At 39.1% G+C, this 27,579-nt stretch overlaps 1 protein-coding gene across 3 annotated transcripts in view; it reads right to left on the bottom strand.

Annotated features, from left to right (window-relative positions):
• SLC4A4 (solute carrier family 4 member 4) overlaps positions 1 to 27,579 on the bottom strand; it is a 362,767-nt gene that overhangs the window by 78,850 nt on the left and 256,338 nt on the right. For all 3 annotated transcript variants that reach the window (XM_061420424.1, XM_061420421.1, XM_061420422.1), the window contains exons 9-13: positions 26,672 to 26,759; positions 24,355 to 24,509; positions 23,326 to 23,439; positions 20,938 to 21,112; positions 4,980 to 5,113 (exon numbers count right to left, since the gene is read on the bottom strand). In XM_061420424.1, coding sequence (XP_061276408.1) covers positions 4,980 to 5,113; positions 20,938 to 21,112; positions 23,326 to 23,439; positions 24,355 to 24,509; positions 26,672 to 26,759 — 666 coding nt within the window. The remainder of the gene's footprint in view (positions 1 to 4,979; positions 5,114 to 20,937; positions 21,113 to 23,325; positions 23,440 to 24,354; positions 24,510 to 26,671; positions 26,760 to 27,579) is intronic.

The raw sequence follows: 27,579 nt of genomic DNA, 5'->3' as shown, positions 1-27,579 counted from the left end.
AGATACCAAGGCCAATAGAAACTAAGCCATTTATCCAATGTCAAGGCTTTCACGGCAGAGCTGGACCAGAAACCAATTCTCTGTACTACTGGACAGGTCCTTTTAAAAATTACAGCATGGTTCTTCCTGTACAATTTATATTCAGTGTGTGGTGTGTGTGTGTGTATGTGTTACTTGCTCAGTCGTGTCTGACTCTTTGCGACCCCATGGACTGTAGCCCATCAGGCTTCTCTGTCCATGGAATTCTCCAGGCAAGAATACTAGAATGAGTTGCCATTTCCTGCTCCAGGGGATCTCCCTGACCCAGGGATTAACTATGGGTCTCCTGCATGGCAGGCGGATTCTTTACCATCTGAGCTACCAGGGAAGCCCTAGCACACGAGTGGGCCTTAAAGTCACTGTCCTCTATTTCCTTCTTATCAAATCACACACATTGGAATACATTGCCAAAACAGGAGATTAGTAACACTTGGGTAGAAAGTTATCTTCTACAGATTTCCCAAAATCTTTCTAAAGACATCTTTGGCATTTCTTTACAGTTCCCTCCACATCTGGAACCCCAGTGTTGAATCCTATGCATGTCTTTCTGAGATAAGTAGACTCTAGAAAAAGCTAAATTCTAGGAGTTTACACTATAATTTACATTATCACACAATGAGTCAGAGCCTAGAAACAGTTTTATTACTTCAGACATTTTCCTTAAAACAAAGTTTTAAACAATTACCTAGTTTTGCTTTCCTAACAAGATTAAAGTTAGAACAATCCTTAATGTGTTCTAAGAATGCTAATTCTTGTTTACAGAATTGATGTTTACAGGACAGGATAAGAAATAATCTAGTCATCAGCTAATGGTCAGGAACACTATCAGTTTGAGTACAAAGGGGGAAAATGCATGTATAAACTTGAATCTTAGGACCTAAACAGGATACCCAAACCAGCTCCTCTAAAATACTTAAATACTCCCAGAGTGTCTCTGTAAGAATAACCCAGATAAATTCACTAATACCAATCACTCCATTAGGAAAGTGATATGTTTACAGCAGCAAAAAGAAAGAGGAATAAAAGATGAGAAACTTTAAACAAGCCGATCAACAGTGATTTTAAACAAGCCGATCAACAGTGATGACTACAATAAAAGGCAATGTTAACGTCCAATAAGATTATCAGGCCCCTTGGTGCCAAGTTTAAATTGCAATTAAATTATAAAAGTTATAAGCTACAGAAAGGAAATGATAGTAGAAACTGAAGAAACTATGGTGCGTTAGAAGGACAAAATCAGTGTATATTTTTTTGGTAAAACTCAATGTTTCTAAAGATTTACACGATAGTTTTGAGCAGCAGAAACCCAAGGGTACAGGAAAAACGAAGAACTTACCTTTGAAGCATGTTTCAGCAATCAGTCACTGACAAATATAAACTCCCTAAACTGAATGAATAAATCCAGGTACTTAATAGAAGACAATAATAATTTGAAGGCCTACAAGTAAACTGCTCAAATAATATAAGAAATAAATTAATAAATGACCAAATGACAAACAGGATAAAATCCAACTTTAATACGAAGTTTCTATATGACTTAGACCACACTGCTTAAACTCCCTTCAGATTTCTCCCAGAAGAAAAGGAAAAGGAATCCAATTCTCTATTATTGGGATTGTTGTTGTCGTTTAGTTGCTAAATCATGTCCAGCTCTTTTCCAGCTCAATGGACTGTAGCCCACCAGCCTCCTCTGTCCATGGGATTTCCCAGGCAAGAATACTGGAATGGGTTGCCTTTTCCTTCTCCGGGGGATCTTCCTGACCTGGGGATCAAACCCATGCCTCCTGCACTGGCAGGCAAGTTCTTTACTATTGAGACATGAGTGAAGCTCATTACTGAAATACAGTGTGTAAAAATAGTTCAAAAGAGACTGCAGAATTGGAGAAACAAAACTATGTGTGTTTTGGAAAGTTGTGAGCTATTCTTTCATTGTTACTAATTTTAAAAAGCGACAGTATATCATTCATATGCCTTTTCATGGTTTTCCAGTTGATAAGCCAAATATTAAATCCTGTATTCCAAGTCAGAGATAAATCTGTGGATTATTTGGAGTTACTGTTTGAGTCCATTAAACTCACAAAATAAGAATTTATCTATTTCTTAAAAAAATAAAGAAGGTAAAATATGATGGGGAAAACCTGGGCAAAAGATAGTAAAATACTTTCTTTACTGAAGGATTTCTCAGATCCCTTAGTAAACTGAAGGGTAAAGTGAATTATCAATAGGGGGATATAATAAATAATGTACAGCACTCCCTAGACTTATTGGGATCACAGATTTTTCTTTTTCATTGAGAATCTAATGCAACTAGCAAATGATGAAACACACTTTGAGAAACAGTGGTCTACACAAATACTCTGTATCTAGACATATCAGCACTGCTGTTACCATATGTAAGCAAATGATATAGCATTGTGAATAAAAGAATAAGGTTTGCCACATAAGTGTCATATGTTACTCAGTGATGGATTTAAAGTACAGTTTCTCAAATATTTCTTGTTGCTTTACTGCTATTTTCAAATAAATCACTTGAAACTATATTTAAGTTTCCAATTTTGATGAAACAGAAGGGAAAATGAGAAAGGAACTTGCTTAGCAAAAGGAAATAATCTCGATTCTACAATTATCTAAAGCAAACCAGGGTGCAAACATTTTCTGTAGATTAAGGCTCTGATCACATTGTATACAATAAATCTTTCTGCAAAGGTTGCACATTTGTCCCTGTTTATAGTATGTGCTTGTTTAATCTTTCCACAAAGGCTTTCTTGTCTCACATGATGTTTTCTTAAACATATAAAAACTGTTTGACTCTTTCTATAAACTGACAGGAGCAGAATTTTTTCCAATGGTCTCCTGAGAATTATAACAGAGGAATTTCTGGTAATGATCTACAGAGAACATAACTCTAGTTAAAATCTGAAGCTTTAAATGCTTGGAAGACCTTTAATTTTTGCCCTCAACCCAGTTTTCAAAACCCTCACTTTAAATTCTCATTCCCTCCTCTCTCGTGATCACTTTTGACAGCATACATGGCTTCTTTTTTTTTTTTTCTTTTAGTAATTTTTATCCCTCTAAGTTGATTTTTTAAGATTTCATTTATCTATTTATTAGTTATTTATGACTGCACTGTGTCTTCGTTGCTGTGCAAGGGCCTTCTCCAGTTGTGGAGCACAGGCTCCAGGCACATGGGCTTAGTGGCTCCAAGGCATGTGGGATCTTCCTAGACTATGGATCTAACTCATGTACCCTGCGTTGGCAGGCAGAGTCTTAACCACTGGAACACCAGGGAAGTCCCCACACAATTTCAAAGCCTCCTATTTGAGTCCTTAAGTCTACGAGGCATTAAGTGGGTAAAAACATTTCTAACATTAAAATCCTAAAACTGTATAATGGTAGAAGTATATGGAAATTCCAACAAGGAATGCTAGCAAGCCATATGAAGTTCTACAATCTATCTGTGTACTGAGATCTGCCAGTAAAGGCAGTTCTCTCTCAGAGGTATCAAGTTCATTAGAAAGAAGCTGGAATTCCCAATTTGATTTTGAAGCCATTTGTGGGCTAATGTGGCTATTTAGATAATTTGGTTAATTCAATTTTCTCCATCTTAAAATAATCCATCAATTTCTAAAAGAAAATACCGGTACCACAATTGCCAAGCCCATTAGTAATGTCTAGTGATTCCACAAGAGGTTTAGGCTCTGGAGTCAGAAAGCAGGGATTCAAATCCCCACCCTGCAACAACTGGTTGATGCAACCTTCAGCAATTTATTACCTACTCTGTGCCTGCTTTCTCATCGATAAAACAGGATATAGTCCCTACTCCACAGGACTGCTACAAGAAATAAATGAGGGAGTACATGTAATGCACTTAGGACAATACTTGGAACACGGCCAAGCACTCAATAAATGTTAGCTGTTACCCAGTTGATTCTAGAAATCCATCATTAGTTAAGAACACAGGAATGGGATTTAGGAGCAGTGGGCCACGGGAGCACCCGGCCTCTTCCACAGACAAGCTATGTCACCTTGAACAAGTCACTTCACTTCTCTAGTGTCAGTATGATCATAGCAGGAAATAGAAGGCAACCTCAGATGGAATTCTGAGGAAAACTTTTAAGATGTGAACTATTTACAGAGGAATGAGTAACAAAAATGGCAAGGTTCTCAGGGACTAGAGATGTCAGGAAGCCATTTCTACCCTCGTCCCCCGCCCCCCACAACAGCTTAGAAAGGCTAAGGAAAGAAGAGTCACCAGAGCCTGATGAGGGCAGAACCAGGGTGGGGTGGGGGGAGCCACCGGATGGAACAAGCCACTGCCAGACTGCCCGGGAGAGCAGTGACCAAGCGCGGCGGGGGAAGCAGACATGCCCTGACCTCTCTGCCTTCCTGTGCTCCTGAGGCTCTGCTTTAGCCAAACCCAACAGGAAGCCAGAGGGCAGAGGAGCCTGCGTGCTGGGGTCCACCGGGGTCAGCCTCCAGAGGCACAAAGCAGGACAATGAGGCAGAGAAGAACGGGGGCGGAGGAGAAGCAATGTGACAGAGGGACCTCCACTGAATCAAATGTTAGCACCTGCCAGGTAACTTAATCTCTGAGGGCCTCTCAATCTCCAGATGCTAAAATTTCCAAATTCCACTTAACTACTATTCTGTGCAGGCTTCCCTGGTGGCTCAGACAGTAAAGAATCCACCTGCAATGCAGGAGACCTGGGTTTGATCCCTGGGTCACGAAGATCCTCTGGAGAAGGGAATGGCAACCCACTCCGGTATTCTCGCCTGTAGAATCCCATGGACAGAGAAGCCTGGTGGGCTACGGTCCATGGGGTTGCAAAGAGTCAGATGCGACTGAGGAACTTTCAGTTCACTATTCTGTGCTCTATCTAGACTGTGAATGTTCTACAACTCAACAACTCTAATTTATGATTTGATATCTATATACATACTTGCTGAAATTAAATAGAAGCCTCTCAAAAACGAGAACAGGTCCTGTGCTGCTCAAAATAGTGAGTGGTTGACCAGCAAAGAGGCAAAAGATGGCTCCAGAGACAGCGGTGCCCAGGAAACTCTCCAGCACACCCTAATAGAAAGAAAACAGAGGTGTTAATAGAAACATGCCTTATTTTATGTGTGATGTCACTAGGGGACTTAAACCACATAAGTATGCTATTTTGAGGGCTGTCACAAACATCAAACAAATGTAAAGAATATTGATTTTTACCAATATGGATATCACCTTCTATTTCACACACATATGATTTAGCCATTCCTGCCTATTCCAAGGGTTGAACTGCTCCTAAGTACTATAATGACTGTAATGACTCGTGGTTGACTACAGAAGGCAAAGGATGACTCCAATACTCTTTAAAAAAATACTAATTGATGCTTCCATACATAAAATCACACTATACAATCCCACCAAGTGTGTAGAAGTGACTTAGTACTTCTGGTGTTGTTCTCTCTGTGGTTACTTTCAGTATTTGTTTTAGCTGAATTTCACTTTGCACACAGCAGGTACTTATAACTAGCTACATTTTATGTACAATAGCTATTTTCTATAAAGGAAAGCTTTTTAAGAGGAAAGGAGAGCAAAGAAAATAGAAGAAAATGATTTGCCCTCTATCCTGCAGTCTCTAAGACATCAATTTCAAAAAATATTCTACTGCATATTCATTGTCCAGTGTAAATGTACACAAGAGCTGCAAATTACTTTCTCTCTAGAGGTAATAAATGCGTGGGGACATGAGTAACTAAACATTTGTGGCCACGTCGCCCTGTAGATGTATCTCTTAGAACCAACCCATTATTGCCCCTTAGCATAATAAGAACAAAGGATTATAAATATACATATATACATACACATATATATAATATCATATAATCACATAATGTATACATATAATGTAATTATTATAAAGAAATTGGTCTTTTAAAATTGATTTACAGAACTTTAAGCACTATCCCCACTAAAAAGCCATCCCAGGAGACTCTTACTACGATGATTACTTGAAATATTTTTTTATGTGGCTTTAGAGCTAGTAATATTCTCTTCAGAATGACATTAACAACAGTACATCCTTCTCTTTTAAGGGTAGGGTTCAACTGGGAAAACACAAAAATCCTTTAGCACAGCACTATGTAATAATGAGGTTGGGGTGGAGATGGCATAAAAAAGCAAGAGTTGACAAGTAAAAAGACTAGTTCCTCACACAGTGTGCAGACACATTCTAAATACCTCAGTACACCTACTTTTGCCCAAGATGTTTAGGTCTGAAGTTTGGCAGGTGAGTGTTTTAAGAGGACCCTATTTACATAAACTCTATTGCATGGCCGAAGGGTACCATCTCGTTATTTACAGCCTTTGCACACATAATCATTGTATCCAGCTCATTCCTCCTAGGGGAGCAGCAAGCAGAATGATAAACAAAGCCAGTAGAACCAGGCTGCATTTATGCAGAGAAAAGAGAAAAAGGTTCCCCAGTGCCCACTAAATAGTATCAGTCTTGACCTCTTATCCCTGAAGATATGGAGTTTCAGGGGGTTAAATGATATGCACAAATCCATGCTCACTGTGGCACAAGTCTTTGGAGTATGGTTTCCTGCCCAACTACTACTGCATCCTTGGCAAAGGGAAAAGGTATACACGCAGCTGGGATTTTCTCAGACTTGCACTTTTTTTTTTACCTCTTGTGCATTGACACCGGGCTTTTTATGTCTTTGTCATTTATCTTTGTGTGTGCGTGTGCCTTATTTTAGTGTGTGTGACATGAAAGAGTAGGTCCTGGAAGGCTCCTCATGGCAGGACAAGCCATGCTCTGGGCACAGGTGACAGGCGAAGTGTCCCTGCATCGTTCTCTCTCAAGTATGGATGAGTGACTGTTTCTCATCACTACTGCAGGATCAAACTAAAGCACACAGCCTGGGTGTAAGAGAGAACACAGTGAAAAAAGGAGGAGTATGAGATTAAGAATACTCTATTTGACTTGAAGGGCTTCCCAGGTGGCTCAGCAGCAAAGAATCTGCCTGCCAACGTGGGAGATGCAGGTTTGATCACTGGGTCTGGAAGGTCCTCTGGAGGAGGAAATGACTACCGACTCCAGTATTCTTGCCAGGAAAATCCCATGGACACAGGAGCCTGGCAGGCTACAGTCCATAGGGTTGTGAAAAAGTTGAACATGACTCAGTAACTAAATAACAACAACAACAAATTTGATTTCATGTAGCTATTAACCTCTGTGAGGGGCAAGAGCAAGGTCTCCAGCATCATCTGTATTTCTCTTTCCCCCATAATGCTACACACCATTCCCCACATGCTCTCCAGGCACCCAGGAAACACTAAAGGAATCTAAGAAGACGCCCAAATCACACCCTAGGTCCCGCTTATCAAAGGCCAACATCCATGACTGCTCATCCAATAAAGATAACAACTAATCTCTTCCCGAAAACAGCTTTGATTTATGGAAAGTCATGTGATCGTTAAAAAGGTAAGATTATTTTTATTTCAGTACTTGATCCTTTGCTAAGTGCTACAGTTTCCATTTGTTGCTGACAATTTTAAAACATAGACAGATGATTTATTATACACATTACACTGGAAACTTGCTTAAACTCCGAGGTGTTTCCAGTGTTTCTGAGAAAAGAACTATTTTCATCACATTTTGACATGTTGCTCTTGACAATATAGAAATTTTAAAAAATAATCTCATGCAATGAATAACTTTAACTAGAATTTAAAGCAATTTGTAAAGTGAACTATCAAAAAAGCCCTTTTTTGATTTATTATTGTCAGTGTTCATGAATATAAAAAGGAAATAATGTGTGGATGTGTGCATTTTTAATAGCTATGGCTCATAAAACCACTTCTACATCTGATTCCCCACAGAGGAACATACTCCCTAGCAGTTCATGAGAATGTAATGTACACGGCTGAACTCTGAGGGGTGCAGAATCAGGTGCAGCAAAGCACTCCAGCTACATTTTGATTCGGTTTTTATTTTATTCCATTTCCGATCAGATGATACCCACCGCATAACAGAGGAAGGAGCTAACAACTTGCCCTTGGAAAACAGAGACTGGACTCTATTCTGCCACCAAAGAGCTGATGACCTTGGGAACGTCACTTAACCTTTGTCAATTTCAGTTTCTTCAGGTAGGAAAAAAACATCGAGGCATAGTACACATACTGTACAGTATAAAAATGGACTCTGGAGTCAGATCACCTCAAGCTGACATCCAGACTGTATATGATTTACTCCGTAATGACTTAAACAAGTTACTTAACCTCTCTGTGCCTTGTAACGTGAACATCAGATTAGATAATATGTCGAATGTTTATCACAGTCATTGACAGATGTGCTTTTGATGAACAGTATAGTCTAAAGGAGATCAGTCCTGGGTGTTCTTTGGAAGGAATGATGCTAAAGCTGAAACTCCAGTACTTTGGCCACTTCATGTGAAGAGTTGACTCATTGGAAAAGACTCTGATGCTGGGAGAGATTGGGGGCAGGAGAAGGGGACGACAGAGGATGAGATGGCTAGATGGCATCACCGACTCAATGGATGTGAGTCTGAGTGAACTCTGGGAGTTGGTGATGGACAGGGAGGCCTGGCATGCTGCGATTCCTGGGTTCGCAAAGAGTTGGACACGACTGAGCGACTGAAGTGAACTGAACTGCACACATACATCAGTCCCTCATGCTGGGAAAGATGGAAGGTAGAAGGAGAAGAGGCCATCAGAGGATGAGAAGGCCAGATGGCATCACCGATGCAATGGATATGAACTTGGGTAAACTTCAGGAGAAGGTGAGGGACAGAGAGGGCTGTCATGCTATAGTCTGTGGGGTCGCAAAGAGCTGGACACAACGGGGTGACAACAACAACAACACACACATTATGAATCTACTCAGATAAGAGATGAAGAGGCTGAACGAGGTCTCTTCCAAGGTCTCCTCCAGGTGGCTCAGCACAAAGAGCAGGTCCTGGAGTCAGGGATACCGGAGTTTAATCTCAGCTCCACTACTTATGAACTTCTCTAAATCCTAATTTTCTCCTCTGTAAAATCAATGGCTATTTCACAGGATAATTACTTGGACTGAATATGATAATACCATACAAAAAGCTAAGAATAAAGTAGAGAGACGATAAGATGCTGGTTTTCTTTTCTTCCTGCTTCCCGTCTCCTTCTTCCCAGTCTGTCTCAGTTACTTCTCTCTCCTTCAACAGAGGAAGGAGATGGAGTGTGACAGTCAATAGGAGTGACAGGAAAAGATGAAGATTGCTCCTCAGGCAAAAAGAGGGCAAAAGCCTCTAGATTCTCAGTGTTTTCCAGGGTTAGGTTGCAGTTCAGTCATGTCCAATTCTGCGATCCCATGCACTATAGCCCTCCAGGCTCCTCTGTCCGTGGCATTTTACGGGCAAGAATACTGGAGTGAGCTGTCATGGCCTACTCCAGGGCATCTTCCCAGGGATCACACTCAGGTCTCTGTGTCTCCTACATTGGCAAGTGGATTCTTTACCACTAGGGCCACCAGGAATCCACAGAAGCCTTAGACGGCAATGTTACAGCCACTGATTTTGGTGTTTCTTTTCATTCCTTGTAGTATCAAACACATGGAATCAGCCATAATAAAACAAAATGGTGTATTTCCCTTTATAGAAATGAAGTAAAAATCCACATGTAAAGCAATTGGTGAACCTTTTTTTGCTCACACGAGGGTATAACATTAAACCAAAGATATTCCTTGTTTTATAGAAGGGCCAAGAGAGTCAACTGAAGTCTCAGAAAGATCAAGCATAAAAGAAATTTGAGGAAGGGAGGTTCAAGAGGGAGGGAACATATGTATACCTATGGCTGATTCATGTTGATATATGGCAGAAACCAACACAATACAGTAAAGCAATTATCCTCTAATTACAAATAAATAAGCTTTATTTTTTTTTAATTTTATTTTTAAACTTTACATAATTGTATTAGTTTTGCCAAATATCAAAATGAATCCGCCACAGGTATACATGCGTTCCCCATCCTGAACCCTCCTCCCTCCTCCCTCCCCATACCATCCCTCTGGGTCGTCTCAGTGCACTAGCCCCAAGCATCCAGTATCGTGCATCGAACCTGGACTGGCAACTTGTTTCTTACATGATATTTTACATGTTTCAATGTCATTCTCCCAAATCTTCCCACCCTCTCCCTCTCCCACAGAGTCCATAAGACTGTTCTATACATCAGTGTCTCTTTTGCTGTCTCGTACACCGGGTTATTGTTACCATCTTTCTAAATTCCATATACATGCGTTAGTATACTGTATTGATGTTTTTCCTTCTGGCAGTATGGTACTGGCACAAAGACAGAAATATAGATCAATGGAACAAAATAAATAAGCTTTAAAAAGTGACAAGAACATGAAAAAAAGGAGGAAATCTCACCATAGGAGCAAGATTCTTTAGAAAAAAAAATCCAACCACAATTGGTAGCACCAGAAGTTTGTCTGTGAACTACTTGTGATAAGTCAAGGCCATCACACCCGTCATGGCTAACACAAAGCAAATGCATTCAAGATGATAAAACATTCAACATTTATGCTGTCAACTTTGACTTTATTGCAATTTAGTACATTTAATATCTTCATATAACACTAAAGAATGACCTTTGTTGTTTTATGTCCTTTTTATTAAGAAATGTATTACTTGGATTAATAATTAACCCCAAACTGCCTTAAAATACAAAAGATTTTCTATCTCTTTGACAATTATCAACCAAGTAAAACGAGAAAAGAATATTTAGGGGGCAATAAATGCTAAAATATTCACCAACATTACTGTTAGATTTCAAGACTTGAAAAAAAAAAAATGTCTACTAACCATAAAAAGAAATTTCAGCCTGTATTGGCTGTAATCTATTAAAACTGTGTAGAATGTTGATCAATAAAATTAAACTTCTCTAGCATTTGAATCTGAAATTTAGCCAAGAAAAATGATGCAGCCTAATGACTTTTAAACATGGCCATTGGAAATAAGCAAACAAACCTGAATTACCTGCAGATCAGATCCCCAACGTAAAGCCACAAGATCAAAAATAAGTGATGAGATGATGAAAGTACCTAAATCAAATTTGAGCCACATAAAAAATATCTGTGAGGGTTGTTTTTGTTTGTTTTGTTTTTTGTTTTTTAGGGAAAAAGAAATACTGAATTTTTATTTCCACTTTGGGCTTCCCAGGTGGCTTTGTGGTAAAGAATCTACCTGTCAGTGCATGAGTACAGGAGACACATGTGGGAAAGATTCCCTGGAGAAGGAGAAGGAAATGGCAACCCACTCCAGTATTCTTGCCTGGAGAATCCCATGGACAGAGGAAGGAGCCTGACGGGCTTTTGCAGGGGGTTGCAAAAGAGTCAGACACGACTGAGCGACAAAACACATCTTCACTTTGAACAAATAAATCAAGATCTTCAAAGATTAGGTCCCAGGAATCCATAGGTTTCCAAAGTTCCCAAACTGATTTTTATACGGTCCATATTTGAGGTGCACCCATTCAGGCAATCTTCCTTCTTCTATCAAAATAAGAACTACCCGCTAGCATGGTTAATGACCAGCAGCTACACAGACCATTCATCTACACTAGGAAGGAAGACTGGATACACAACCCTCATTTCTTACTTCACCTGTGTAGCTACAGACTATAAATCAATGATTTCTCTCCTGACAGATCACAGCTGCCAAATCCTTAGTGTGCCATCTCTGCCTAAAAGTGCTTTGTCGTCATAAACAGGATTTCTGTTTACACTGCCCAGCAGGAACAGAAAAAAGGAGGCAAGACTTGAAAAACAAATTATCTCTCTGCTTGAAGAAAAGTATGAGCCAAAATCTCTACTAAAGAGCTCCAGTTCCAAGTCCAATAGAATGGATAGCAAGAAAGAGAGGCTTTACAATATTGTTTTGTTTGAAGAGCTGTGAATAGGTATCTAGATCCTCTGAAGTGTCCAAACATCAAATACCAGTATAATCTTACACAAAAATTAAGTCCAGATGGATGAGAAATGTAAATGAAAACATAAAAGAACTAAGATATGTGGGTAAATATTTTTCTAATCTTGGGGTGGGGAAACTGCTCTAAATATATCATGAATATAAGAAATTATAAAAGACTAAAGATTTTGACTACATAAGAACTGAGATCTTTACAGCAAAAGAAATCAAATGTGGTTAAAAGATACATAGCAGATCTAGGAAAAATACATTTGTGATATTTCTGACAAGCAAAGGGAAAATATCCTTATTATACAAAGAGTTCTTATAAGTCAATGAGAAAAAAAGAATGCCCCAAAGAGAAATATCCCAAGTGTACAAATATAAAGACACATAAGTAAGCAATAAGTATGGACGGATATTACCTCTCACTAAAAATCAAAGAAATGTAAATGGAATAAAAATGAGCTGTCATTTTTAAGCCACAGAATGACAAAAATGAGAACATGAGACAAATTCTGTTTTTGCAAGAAAGTGAGCAAGCCAGCTCTCTTGTCCATTACTGGTAGAAGTTTAAATCAGTATACCTTTGTGAAGTGTAACCTGACATCAATATCACAAATAAAATAAGTATATACTGCAATCACATTCTGCTAAAAATTTAGCTAAAGAGGTAATGACAAAGAAGGAAAGTGGAGTTAAGCACCAAGATTGTTTACAAATGAAAAGACTGAAAAAAACTAAAAGTCCACTAATAGAGAATTTATTAAGTAAATTATAGCACATACACCATGTGTATAAAGAAATGCAGCCATTAAAAATGCTGTGTTCAAGACCCATATTGAGGTGGAAAGACTTTCTTGAAATGCTAGTTACATAAATGATTGCATATATGATCTCATTTACAGAAAATCCTACACAGTGATCTGTTTATACAAGCATTGCAAGATACAGAAAGATATTCATGAACGGGTTAATAATGGTTATTCCTGGATTTAAGGGCAAAACGATCTTCTATGCAGTGTTTCTGTACTATTTGAATTTCATACCATGCTTAATTTTATCTTATTCAAAACAAAGCTATTTCAAAATGATTTCAAGCTAAACACAAAATATTGTTTAGAATTTAGCATTGTTTGGGATCTTCACCGCTGCTCAAATGACCCATCATTTTCTGACCACCAAGAAAACAGAGTTGACAAAGGTCATTTACATGGGAAAAACAGCCAAATAGGTTTCTGCTAAATGGAATTTGGTAAAACAAAAAAACAAACTTCAATCAAACAGGTTTCATTCAAAACTTATACATGAAATGAAGCAAATTGTCTAAAGTTAAAGTTTCTTCCAGGGAAAAGGAATGACCAACATACCCTGGAGGCAAGTAAACAGTGTGGTGCCCTTTACTTTGTAACTGAATACACATTTATTGTTTTCTTACCAACACAACCTAATTGGATCATTCCAACAGACAACCCTGCCCAAACTGGAATATGTTTCTGTTGCAGATTAACACATCACCTTCTATTTCCACTTCAGGGAAGAAACGCACGTTGGTACCAAAATGTAACATTCAGGGAAGATGAAATTATTATCTAGTCTTCATGCAGTAAAGTAATTATCAGTTGCTTTAATCCTGCTGTTACAAATTGCGCATGATGCTTTGTAAAGAAGTGTCTATCTTATTGAGGAATATCATATATGAGTAAGAAATGATACATTTCCAACTTAAGCAGATTGATCGAATATTCTCAGCACAGCAGTATGTTAAAATAAAGCCTCAAAGTTGGAGATGCCAAATTTATATTTATAAATGTTCCTTATTATGAAACAAGTTCCCTTAAAATGTGCTCTGTTAGGCTCCATAAATATCACAAAATTCAACAAATTCTAAAATCCTAAAAATCTTACGGTCTTCTTTTACTAAAAGGTTTGTGAAAATAGGATTATATTTATTCCTGAAAAAAATTTAAATGACTTTCTTCACTCAGTCTTCACTCTAGACTGTGCTCAGTCATTCACAACCAACAGTCAATTTAAATTAAAGCACTTCTCTGTGTTCCATAAAGCTAAGAAGGACAGCTTTTAAATAACAAAGACTTGACACAAAGTATCAAAACAGTTTTCCTTATATCAGTATCTTACCCACAGACTAACCTATTCATAAATATTTGTTAAATCAACATTTAACAATTTAATTAATAGAACCCACTTGGCATCGGAGTAGGAAATGGCAATCCACTCCAGTGTTCTTGCCTGGAGAATCCCAGGGACGGGGAGCCTGGTGGGCTGCCGTCTATGGGGTCGCACAGAGTCGGACACAACTGAAGCGACTTAGCAGCAGCAGCAGCAGTACCCACTTGGCAACCAAGAATATAAATCTAATGCAATGAGTTCATATGCATGGTCATAAGAGACTTTAGTTGTGGGAAGGACATGTTTTTAGGATAGTGAAGATAAAAGCCCTTATTTTTACTTAACAGTATGGCAGAGCTCAGTGGTAAAGAATCCACCTGCCAATGAAGGAGACGCGAATTCAGTCCCTGGGGTCAGGAAGATCCCCTGGAGGAAGAAATTGCAACGCACTTCAGTATCTTGCCTGGAAAATCCTATGGACACAGAAGCCAGGCAGGCTACAGTTCATGGGTTGCAAAGAGTCGGACATGACTGAGCATGCATCCTCATGGCAAGGGGAGAGCTTCAGATTGTAAAGCTCTCAGATTGTAAAGAATTTGCCTACAAATTCTGGTGGCTTAGATTGTAAAGAACTTGCCTACAATGCAGAATACATGGGTTGGATCCCTGGGCTGGGAAGATTCCCTAGAGAAAGGAATGGCTATCCACTCCAGTATTCTTGCCTAGAGAATTCCATGGATAGAGGAGCCTAATGGGCCACAGTCCAGGGGGTCACAAAGTGTCAGACATGACGGAGGGACTAACACACTTTCACTTCATGGCAAGGGGAATAGAGCATCATTACAGTAGAGCTTACTGAAAAGGGCAATAAGAGCACTGCATATTCTTGGATCTCAGAAAGCCAATGCTCTAATACTTTGTTGCTTAAGAACAGGAAACAAGCCAGGGCTAGATCCCAGAAGACTGTAAGGTCAACTCTTGGCAAAGCAGTTCAGTTACTCCCAGAAGCCCAGGCTAAACTTTAACTGCCTACACTTAAGGAATCCATGCACACCCACTCTGGAAGTTTCAGAGTCCTCTCAGAGAAGCATGATGGCTCAAATGTATGTGGCAAGTTGGAGAATTCATGCAGCTATCTATGCTGCCATTCTAATTTGATTATATCTGGAGAGAATTCCAGAAAAACATCTGCTTCTGCTTTACTGACTATACCCAAGCCTTTGACTGTGTGAAAGTGAAAGCAAAAGTCGCTCAGTCCTGTCCAACTCTTTGCAACCCCATGGATTATACAGTCCATACAATTCTTTAGACCAGAATACTGGAGTGGGTAGCCTTTCCCTTCTCCAGGGCATCTTTCCAACCCAGGGATTGAACCCAAGTATCCCATATTACAGGCAGATTCTTTACCAGCTGAGCCACAAGGGATCACAACAAACTGTGGACAATTCTTAAAGAGATGGGAATGAGGCCACCTGACCTGCCTCCTGAGAAACCTGTATGCAGGTCAAGAAGCAGCAGTTAGAACTGGACATGGAACAACAGAATGGTTCCAAATTGGGAAAGGAGTATGTCAAGGCTGTATATTGTCACCCTGCTTATTTAATTTATATGCAGACTATATCATGCGAAATGCCAGGCTGGATGAAGCACAAGATGGAATCAAGATTACCAGGAGAAATATCAATAACCTCAGATATGCAGATGATACAACCCGTAGAAAGCGAAGAACTAAAGAGCCTCTTGATAAAAGTGAATGAGGAGAGTAAAAAAGTTAGCTTAAAACTCAACATTCAGAAAACTAAGATCATCATGGCATCTGGTCCCATCGCTTCATGGCAAATAGATGGGGAAATAATGGAAACAGTGAGAGACTTTATTTTCCTGGGCTCCAAAATCACTGCAGATGGTGACGGCAGCCATGAAATTAAAAGATGCTTACTCCTTGGAAGAAAAGCTATGACCAACCTAGATAGCATATTAAAAAGCAGAGACATTACTTTGCCAACAAAGGTCCATCTAGTCAAAGCTATGGTTTTTCCAGTAGTAATGTACGGATGTGAGATTTGGACTATAAAGAAAGCTGAGTGCTGAAGAATTGATGCTTTTGAACTGTGGTGTTGGAGTAGATTCTTGACAGCCCCTTGGAATGCAAGGAGATCCAGCCAGTCCATCCTAAAGGAAATCAGTCCTGAATATTCATTGGAAGGACTGATGCTGAAGCTGAAACTCCAATACTTTGGCCACCTAATATAAAGAACTAACCATTGGAAAACACCCTGACGCTGGGAAAGATTAAAGGCGAGAGGAGAAAAGGCCAACAGAGGATGAGATGGTTGGATGGCATCACCAACTCGACGGACATGAGTTTGAGTAAACTCCGGGAGTTGGTGATGGATAGGAAAGCCTGGTGTGCTGCAGCCCACGGATGGGGTCACAAAGAGTTGGACACGACTAAGCAACTGAACTGAACTGACTGGAGCCTCTGGAGCCTCAACTGATTTATTTTGAACACAGTTCCATGGGAAATGATCCATATGCCTCTCAAGATTTGCTTCGAAATAGGTGTGTGCATATGTATGTACACAAACACACACACATAATGTGATATATATATATATATATTACATATATAGGTGAGATTACTGAATTTATATAACTGAGAATGTATGTGAATACTAATTACATATATATGTATATATATATATATTTCTGCTTTGAAATGAATGCTTAAGTGTAAATTCCTGTCATTGAGTAGGCAAGACCTCCTGAAGAGAAGTTGGCAGAAGAGTTTGCTTAAACGACACCAGTGTGGGTGACTCACTCATGTTTTCACAACATGCTTCTGCCCAGCATCCATGTCTATTTGTAGCCTCACAATAAAGGTCCTACATGAACGTCTCTAGTCGGTTGACTCATTTGAGCTGCCTGTGCTTTTGTGAATAACCCACTGCCACATTTATGAAGGCATGTGATACAATTGAAGATTATTTCAGGCTGTGACAAAGCTTTTCTGCTCAGTTCTGATCTAGTGTTTAGAAAGTCAAATGAAGAAAGAAGATTTCACCCCTTTAAATAGGTCCACTACAGACCACTACTGGTATCTCGGGGGAGCATAAAACAGATTGCTTTATCAACTCTAGATTGCAAATACCATCAGAATAGGGATTCTTACCTACTTTGGTCATGTTATCTGTATCCTCAGCACTTAATGCCTGGGACACAGTAGACATCCAATAAATATTCACAAAAGAATGTATCGACGTCTGCCTTAGACTAGTAAAATAACCTGGTCTTGACACCAAATCCACAAAGTATTTTCTTTTCCTGATGCCAAGTCAAGAAGACATTTACTGCCAGAGCATCAAAACCTCTGTATGTTATAAGATGGCCAACAGGCTCATGAAGAGATGGTCAACATCACTAATTATTAAAGAAATGGAAACCACAACTACAGTGAGAGTTTTCACCTCACACTGGTCAGAGTGGCTGTCATTTAAAAAGTCTACAAATAACAAATACTAGAAAGGGTATGGAGAAAATGGAACCCTCTTACACTGTTAGTGGGAATGTAAACTGGTGTAGCCCTATGGAAAAAAGTATGCAGGTTCCTCAAAAAATCAGGAACAGAGTTGACATATGACCCAGCAATCCCACTCCTGGGCATATATTTAGGAAAAAAACCTGTAATTCAAAAAGATGTATGCACCCCAATGCTCATATCGCAAAAAAAACACCTCTGTACGTTAAAGAACATACACCCTTTCAGTTTTGAGACACTCTTCAACATATTAAATTCACCTTATTCCCTGGTCTTCAAAATAGATAAAACCAATAGATACACCCATCTAAGTCATCTACCACTGCAAGAAAACCTAATTAGATGACTATAAGCAAAATTTTTCCATATTTAAATTCTAGGATATGTAAAATTACTATGTAACTATTGAGTTGCATATGCGTGTGCATGTCCTAGTCAAATTATATTTACACATATTATATCAAAAAACCCACTGAATCTATGAACTCATTTACTAACAGCATCCTTCTGCCCAAAAGAAATTCATAAGAGAGTATTCTGTTCAAGAAATAGCTATTAACGATCATTAATTTTTTAATCCCTGTTTTTCAATGTTTCTGCCACCCACTGAAAGTACCAAATTGTAGTATTTCATCCACATAGTTCTTAAAACAAAAAAGTCTTCAGAAATGACATGAAGACTAAATATATGTATATATGAGTGTTAAATATATCCAACACTATTTTCATTCAGAGAAAGTTTCAAAAAACCGAATTCAGTTTCAGTGAAACTATCAATGGAGGTTACATAATTTATTGATACAATGGTCCATTATGTCTGACAAATTATCCTCATAGGTTTCAATTAGATACTTGATTAAGTCAACTCCTAGAAGTAACATTCAGCAAATGGTCATTTTAATGGACATCCTGACACACTGAAAGCATTTATATTTCTCCTAAAGTCTTTAGAACCCAGAAAATAGCTTACTCCACCAGCAAGGCCTTTCCCATAATACTTGTCTCAGAGGACAAACCCACAGTAACTATATATGTTACACAACTTAATCTTTACAGAACTCCCTCATATGCAAAATAATGCACCACCAGGAGGGATCAATAATAGACTTGAACAGATTTCTCTCTCTCTTGTGTGAGATGCAGCATTTTAAAGCTAAGTCTCACAAAGTTGAAGAGTTCAATTCAGCTTAAAAAGGCAAAAGGGTAACACATAAGAAATGTCATTATGTCTCCATCTCAATAAGAACATTTAAAAAAAAAAACACATATTGAAAAATTATCTTCACCTGAAAGTCTATCTATATTGTGCAAGACAGAAGGAGGTTTTGTTCTTGCTACCCTCTCAAAATCACAGCTTTGTGTGATTTTTTCTTAACATGTTGTTCAGTGGCTCAGTTGTGTCTAACTCTTTGCGACCCCATGGATTGCAGCATGCCAGGCTTCCCTGTCCTTCACTTAACATGAGGTTGCCTGTCTTATCTTCTTCGTGCTGGCCTCAGGGTACTTCCCCAGTGCTTTTTTCCTCCACTTTGTTCTTTTGAATGACGTATTTTAATTATCATTAGACTTTCATTTAGATGAAGAATAGCCACGCAATTTGAATACAGACAGATTTTGTAAAAATACCATTACTGAATCACCGTTACAACTAATTTACTCATTTTTGTCTATGAATGAGGAAAAAAGGGGAAGACATTTTTTTTCATATACTTCATCTCTGTGACTACAATGCTTGGCTTCTATTCCCCATACTTGGGAATATACAGCTAAGTGCTTTCTGGTCAGCACAATGTAATTTTAAAATGTTGATCATTGGCCAATATTTCAGAATCACCAGATTTCACTTAAGAATTTGAATTTCCAACCTCTCTTTGAAAATCAGAAAATGAATAATGAGTGCATATTCACATGGCAACAAGGAAAGCCAAGTGGCAACTGCCCCCTTTCAAAGGAGCAGGAGGTCACGGGAGGCATCACAGTGCCCAGCTGTGAGAAAACCCAAGCCAGCCTTGGACTAGTCAGAGGGGGAGCCCCCAGCCCCGGCAGCAGTCACGTGAGGAAAGAAGCCCTCGGGCAACTCCAAACTCAGCTGCCAAAACACTGCAAGTCTACGAGGACCTAAGGGAACAAGCCACCCGAGTCCATCAACCACCAAAACCATAAGAGAGAAGGAAAAAATGGTTGTTTGAAGCCTCAGATTTGGGGGTAACATGCTATGCAGCAATAGATAAAGACTAAAAGATGAAAGTGCTCTTAACAAGTGAAATAAAATTGTTTAAAGTAATGTCTCCCTTTTTTGCTTGGGTCAACACAGATGTCACAGAGCGTCTCCATCTTAATTTTGTGTTTAAGCAGAAATCTAAAATATGAAATGTGCCCAGGGGAGAAAACAGAAGTAGAAAAAAAGCAATCTTTTGGAAGCAGCTCTATTATTTTAAATGAGCTGGTTGGCAGCACTTATTAATGTCACATAGGTTAAACAGTAATAAGTAGTAACACAGAAGAACAGTGTTTGAAAAGGGCTTGAATCTGGTTCTTTTCAGCTTCACTCACTACTCTATACTCCGCAACTAGCACAATGCCTATTTTTTTCCATAATGATTGGATCAACTAAAAGAGGTTTTGTACATATCTTTCTGATTATGGGAATTAAAAATATCTTTTCTATCACTAAAACTTCAGCTATTATGGCTACAAAAGAAGGGCAAATGCCACCTGCAAAGCAACCAACAAAATAAGCTAGAATCTTAATGGCTTAATGAGAGGCAGATCCAGGAATAGGAACACCAACTCGTGGCTTTTATCCTTAAAGCTGAGTTCTTCTCATAAAGATACAAATTCAGTCTTGAGCAAAACACCCATCGTCTGCTCACATGTAAAAGGAAGCTAACCAGGCATTCCCCCAAAACTTGATATATCAAGTTTAACAGTGTGGTCCATACATTCAAGGTAATAGAAGATCGAAACCTTATACCCGGCACAAAATTAAAGCAGCTGATCTGCTTTTGCCCAAATAGAGCTATATATCCTCATTTCCTTCCCTTCTTTTCCCCACTTGTGACTCAAGCCAGATTTCATCGAGCTATTTTTGTAACTACTAAAATGCTGGAAATACAGCAGCAGACCAGAAGCAAAGTAAAATGCAGCATCCAGCAAAAGAAAGAAAATCACGCTGAGTAACTGAAAGGCCATCTGCTTCTCGCTGAGCTGCAGGGGTGAGGAAGGCAATCGGGCTGTACTATTTGTGTCTTCCCCCAAACCAAACCCACCTGCATGTTGTCAGTGGCATCCCCAAGCAGTCCTCCGAAAGTGATAGCATTAGTTACAGTTGCCAGATAAATGAAGAGAATTGCTGAAAGAGCCTGAATATTTAAAGCATCATAAAAGTCACTGGCAAAAAATGGTGCTTTCCTCTTTATGTCCTTAATTAGTCCACCACAGAACCTGGGTAGGGAAAAAGCAAACGTGACATTGTAAAATAAAGTATCGGGCAATGAACCAAGAGATAACTTATTTTAATCACAGAGAAGGTGTATTTAAAGTGTTTGAATCAGCAAGATACTATTTCAGCCCTTAAGATAAAATCAGAAAACTGTAAAGGAATACATTTTCTTCTGTCTTCTTTTTGATCACCAAATTAGGCAGTCACATTCCCTAGACTGTTGGTCTTTAGATGAGAGTGAATTGCGTAGATGAATTCAGTGTCAATGTCTGAAGGAAAACATCCCAACCTGTGAGCCGATCATGAGGCCCTTTCTAATCTTGTCAGAACTTCCATCCCAGCCTCATTCATTCATTCATTCCACAAACGTGTATTTGGTCATTTGGGATATGCCCAGCACTATTCTGAGTACTGGAAATACAACAGTGAATAACACAGGAAAAAATACCCACCCTCATGGAGTTATTTTCTGAGTGAGGCAAACGAAATAAGTAAAATGCATGGGGCTAAAAATCAAAGAAAAAATTAAGTGGGGATCTGGGTTAAATGCTAGAGTTGCTATGGCTGTAATATCAGAGTGGCCAGAACAGGACTCCTAATGGGTGACTTTGGGGTGAGGATCGGAAAGAATGAAGGGAGAAAGCCATGCAGGTGTGTCATAGAGGAGCGTAGCAAGCTGAGCCGCCTCATATCCACAGGCAGGTCAGCTGCCTGTCATGTGTCAGCTCATTCCCTCAACCAAACCTCACTCAGCTTTCCCCACGTTGTGCCTTCTGCCTTTGATGTCTTCCCTCAGAGTACTACAACCCTTGGAAGTCTTGATCCTCCACTCATGGCAAGACTTGCACTATGCTCTCACACATTCTCAGGATTGTGTGTCTGTCTGTCTGTCTTAGCTGCATTCAACGCCCTGCTTCACTTTTCTTGGTATGTACAGACATATTGCATGGTAGCAGACATTGCAGACATGCAATGCACTTAGGAAAGTTAAAATATCAAAGATTACAGTCTGATTAAATAAAGAAGTTAAATCCCAGAAATTGTATCTATAGAAGAGGAAAAGGATATTTCTAATGGGAATAGTTTGTAAAGAACTGTTCAGGGAAAAAATGGGGGAGAGAGAGGTTCTGTTCTCTAGTCTTTAAGAAGAAGAGGAGAGAAATAACATCCTCTTCATTTGGGAAACAAATCCAAGTGGGTCATTGGAGGAAGGAAAGAACGTCATTTCATTCAGATTCAGTTGTCTGTTAAAATGACATACCTTTGTGTTTTCAAAAATCTGAAGTGTTTTTTAAAAAGTCATATCTTCGCAGATTCATTTCAATATTTGGCAAAACCAATACAATATTGTAAAGTTTAAAAATTAAAATTTAAAAAATAATAAAAAAAGGAAAAAAAAAGTCATATCTTCATAAACAAGTATCCTACTTAAAACTGTACTTAATTCAGATTGAAATGGAGAACCTAATAGTGAAGGCATAATTCTAATAAAAAGAGATTTAGCCAAAGCTGCCTGAGAAACCTGAACTCCCCACTGCAGGCCGAGGAGACAGTGGCCTGGCAGTCACTCACGTCTGTAACATGTAACTCTGTACATGTTCTATAACTCTGTACTCTGTTCTGTAATATGGGTACACTTCTGAGTAAATGTATCAGGAAGAGATGGAATCAAGAAAGTCAAGGGCAGGGAGAGACTGGCCTTTCTGCCACACCCGCCCCCCATTTCTCTAACAGCTCTCATTCATGCCACTGCCGTCACACTGGCCTCTGTGCCAACCCAGCACCCACTAGGCACCCTGCTGTTCTCCACCCCCCACCCTAGGATCTGCCTCCCCACTTCTTCAGGACTTTCCTCAAATGCTGCAATTCCCTCTATGGCCTTCCCTTACAGACCATGCTATGTAAAATGGTATTACCTAGTACCTTTCGCCTGTTGCAAAACTCCCTACTTCTGCTTTACTTTGCCCCACACAATCAGATTCACATTTCGTTATCTGCTCACTGTTTGTCTCCCACCACTACAAAGACCCCTAAGGACAGAGGTTTTCCATTCATTCACTGCTGCAGCCCAAGCGCCTGTGACTAATAATACACTATAAACCTGTGTTGGCTGACCGAACATAGAAACCAGTAACAAAGCACTGACAGAAAGATTAAGGGGAATTCAGACCAGAGGGGAACCTCATCATGAACAACAGAAGAATCCATAAGTTACCTTCCAGTGCGCTGCAATTCCTCACAATCTGCATGTCCTCCTCCTCCATGGCCTCCATCGTGGGGCGTGTCCCCATTCATCTGAACATTCTCTCCACCTGAGTACATATTCTTTCTAATCAAGACAACAGAGCCCAAGAGAAGATTAGTTTTATTTTATTCACCTGCCTCTTAGCTACATCATGCACTAACTAATGAAGAGATGGACCAAAAACCCTTTGGGAGAAAGATTATTATTTCCTGCCGCCATCCTGTGTGTGCTTAATAGCTCATTGGTGTCTGACTCGTCGCGACCTCGTGGGCTGTAGGTTCCTCTGCCCATGGGGATTCTCTAGGCAAGAATACCGGCATCGGTTGCCATGCCCTCCTCCAGGGGATCTTCCCAATTGAGGGATCAAACCCAGGTCTCGCACATTTCAGGCAGATTCTTTACCATCTGAGCCACCAGGGAATCCCGTGAATACTGGAGTGGGTAGACTATCCCTTCTCCAGGAGATCTTCCTGACCCAGGAATTGAACCGGGGTCTCCTGCATTCCAGGCAGACTCTTTACCAGGGAAGCAGACAACTTTAAAGTGTTCTAGTTAGAGCCAAAACAAATGAGTAGATGAATAAAAAGTTGAATAAACTGTATGTTGTATGAAAGGGAAATTGTTTCATCTGGAAAACCACAGATTTCTAGAAAATGGCTTCCCCTCAATTATCTCACCCAATTTCTTAACCTCTTAAATCTACAGGGAGCCACCTTGAGTAAACTGATCTTTCCACCTATAAAGGGGTCCCAGAAACATCCCAAAAGAATCTCTACAGTGTATTCCAATATCATAATCTGAGATCTTTAATTTGTAATCACTGAAGAATATCACCACATGCTCATTTTCCAGTGTCAACCAAATGTCAAACGAAGGCACATGTGTGATTCATTTGCCATAATACCTCAAGTTTAATGGAAATCTGTCAATATTAAGGCACTAGACAGAACCTCTTCTCCTTCTCAAAGATTAAAACTCCCAATGGCCTGATCGTTTTACCTTTTGTCAGACGATGGAAGACTCTTAGGAGGCTCTATCCTGATCGCTGGATCCCATTCTCCAGGTGGAAGGACAATGACTTCGTCTAGGAACTCATCTATGCCAGCAATCAGGTCCTGCCTATCTTTCGCTTTATAAGCAATGTCATGGAACACCTAAAGAATAAGAAGAGATGTGCTGATCCAACAAGGAACTCTCCACACGCCTCAGATGTTAAGGCTGAAGAATGCAATCCATAATCTACTTTAACATTACTGTGACCATAGCCTCCTATTTCCTACTATTCAGCTTAATCTAAAATATTTCAGTATCCAGATTATGAACCCAAAGAATATAGGTAGAGGCATGAGAAAACAGCTGTGCTTCTTTTATATGATTTTTTCCTAACAATACCATAAAATAGCATTGCCTTTCATCTCCCACTGGTATGTACTATTACTGATATGGTTGCTATGGAAGCCAGATGAAAATAGTTTAGAGAAATACACAATCACTCCCTGAAATAAAAACTACTGGGCCAAACCACTGCTTCTAATTCAAGAAGGAAAAGTTCAAACTGAGTGTTAAGACTGGTTAAAACTCAAATTCTGCAGCTCTCAAACACACAAATAATTTGAGTTAAAGCAAAGGGGTTTTAAGTAGGTGATCATCTGTCTTTGTTTTAGGAAGCCAATAACCAAACCATCCAAGGTAGCAAATGTGTATCATACTCTTTGTCCATCATTTCATTCTTCTAACCTGCCTGATAATCTGAAAGTCCTTTATACATAACCCAAGCCTTTCATACCTTGTAAGTCAAATTCTTTAGTCTCCAGCAAAGAAGATGGGCCCTGTTTGATACCTTTGGCTATTTTAAAGATTGCTATGTCTTTTCTCCTCAGTAGAATGTGTAAAAGCTACCAACAGCACATAATGGTGTGGGGGTTTTGGGGTTTAGAGGAGGTCATTCAAAGTGTAGGCATAACATCTGCAGTGGACATAACTGGCTACAGCCTTATTTTCTCTTGCTACCTCCCACTATGGAGGCTGGAAAGTCAGTATCTTTCTTAGCCTAGCCTGCAGGTAAGGATGGGCAGTTCTGACTCATGGGATTAGAAAAAAAGAAAAAACAATGTGTGGGAGGAGCATTAAAATACCAGTTCAGAAAGAAAGACACAGCTAATATTCCCTGCCTCCTCCTTCTTGCTTTGCTATAGATGGTGTGAATGGAGTTGACAGCAGCAGCCACCTTAAGACCACAAAGCAAGAGCCTTGGCCCTTGATTTACCATTAAGCAGTTAAGTTTAACCAACTCCAGCAACTACTTACCTCCAAATTTCCTAATATGTGTGCAAAACAAACCCTAAATTGTTTAAGCCACAATAAGTCAGATTTTCTGTCATTTGCAGCCTAAAGCACTTCTTTTTCTTCTTTTTCTTTTTTGCCTAAAGCATTTCTAATCAATACATCTTAGGGTGAAGAATTAAGAAATTGTAAATATGCAGAAATAAATAAAAGAACTCACTGAGATGCTTAGTTGCCTCAAAGGAAAAAAACAGCACTGCTATTCATCAGTGTTCCCAAATTAAGTAACCATCTGAGTAATCACAAATAGAACTGCCATAACTAAATGCTCTATTCTCCACTCAACACATGGAGAAGCTAACATATCAAGCAATGAAGCAAAAACAAAACATTCGGCAAAATAGCAAGCTAGAAAGGCATAAAAGCAGAAATCAGTGATCCTATATTCTAATAGTATTTCTCCTACTGTGAGACTAGTTCGGAGTTTCAACATGTCTAAGGTGTGTGTAGTGACGTCAAACTGTTATGAGAATACAGTCATAATTCCAAAGTGCTAGATACTTTGCAGAATGGTTGCTAATGCATTTTAGTATATGCATCATTCCTTCCCACAAGATAAGAAAACCACAAAAACAGGTACTTTCTGATACCTAAGGGAAAATGCATTTTACTATGCATTATTTTATAAAACCCACTTCTGAAACAAAACACTTGAATTTGCAGGATGAATATATTAAATTCTAAGAGATTATGTTAATACAGTGACTTGAACCTTTTAAATGATATTTAACATACTTCAGTTTGCAGAACTGCAAATGTTTAGAGAAAGGAAAATATGACTTATTCTAACATAAAATTTATTTTTTGAAAACTATTAAAAGCAGTTGTCAGCTCATTTGCACAAATGACTGTACCTCATGTTTTAAAGGAGGTTGGTAACTACATAATTCTAATTGAAGAAATTGTGACAGCCAACTCACAGTATGAGAACAAAGAATGACATTCACAGATCACCATCTTCCCAATTCCCTACCTCATCAGACATCAAGGTGGCAATGGCTCTGCCGATCTCATGGTAGGACTTGGCTTTCCCCTTAGGACCTAAGAGAATGAATAAGAACCTATTGGGAGAGGAAAGAAGCAAAGGCTGTAACACATATTTCATCAAACTCAACACACATAACACTGAGACATGTTTAATCCTAATTCATAAAAAGGTTAGGTATAGAATTCATCTTTAAAACAAAGGTCATAGTCTTGGTAATATGAAAGGCACTCTTCCACACTATTGTGAAACACAAATTGTTGTTCATTTTGTTTGGAAGCAAGGGAGAATTGAGCATGGAACCCTAAAAAGCTTCTTCATGAAGAAGGAAAGGTTCACTATATGAGTAAGTCTTTCTTTTCTAAACTTTCTTTTCTTTCTCTTTCTTCTGACTTTTCAGAATCTTTGGAGAAAACCCATTAAGCACAATAACTAGAAAGACTTAGCACATCTTCTGATTTTTCTGACTTTTCTTCACCCAATATTGATGGTGACAAATGATCCTCTCCATATTTTAAAGAAATAGTTCTACTCAGAAGTGGCTGGGAGTCAGCAAAATCCAACTCCTCTACAATAAACCACATGCTGACAACCAAAGTAAAGAAGGAAAAATTTGAGAGAAATTAAATATAAAACATCATTCACAGTTAAAATTCTTTTACAGGATTCCTCATTTTCTTTTCCAAACTTGTTTTCTTGATAATGCACTGTTCCACAGTAGTTAGGTCCTGAAACTTGCAATAATGGGCTTATTTCCACTCAAGTTCACCCCTTATCATGTTGGAAGGACTCCCTCACTGATCACAAGGGCAAAGATGCAACTCTCAACTGGGGAGCAGGAAGTATATGAATTCAAAAACAGACAAAAGGCAATACTAGACAAATCCCTGCCTTGC

This window comes from Bos javanicus, chromosome 6, assembly GCF_032452875.1.
Source record: "Bos javanicus breed banteng chromosome 6, ARS-OSU_banteng_1.0, whole genome shotgun sequence".
Lineage (NCBI taxonomy): Eukaryota > Metazoa > Chordata > Mammalia > Artiodactyla > Bovidae > Bos > Bos javanicus.
The sequence above is the reverse complement of the archived record's forward strand: the minus strand, read 5'-3'. Positions and strand labels throughout refer to the sequence as shown.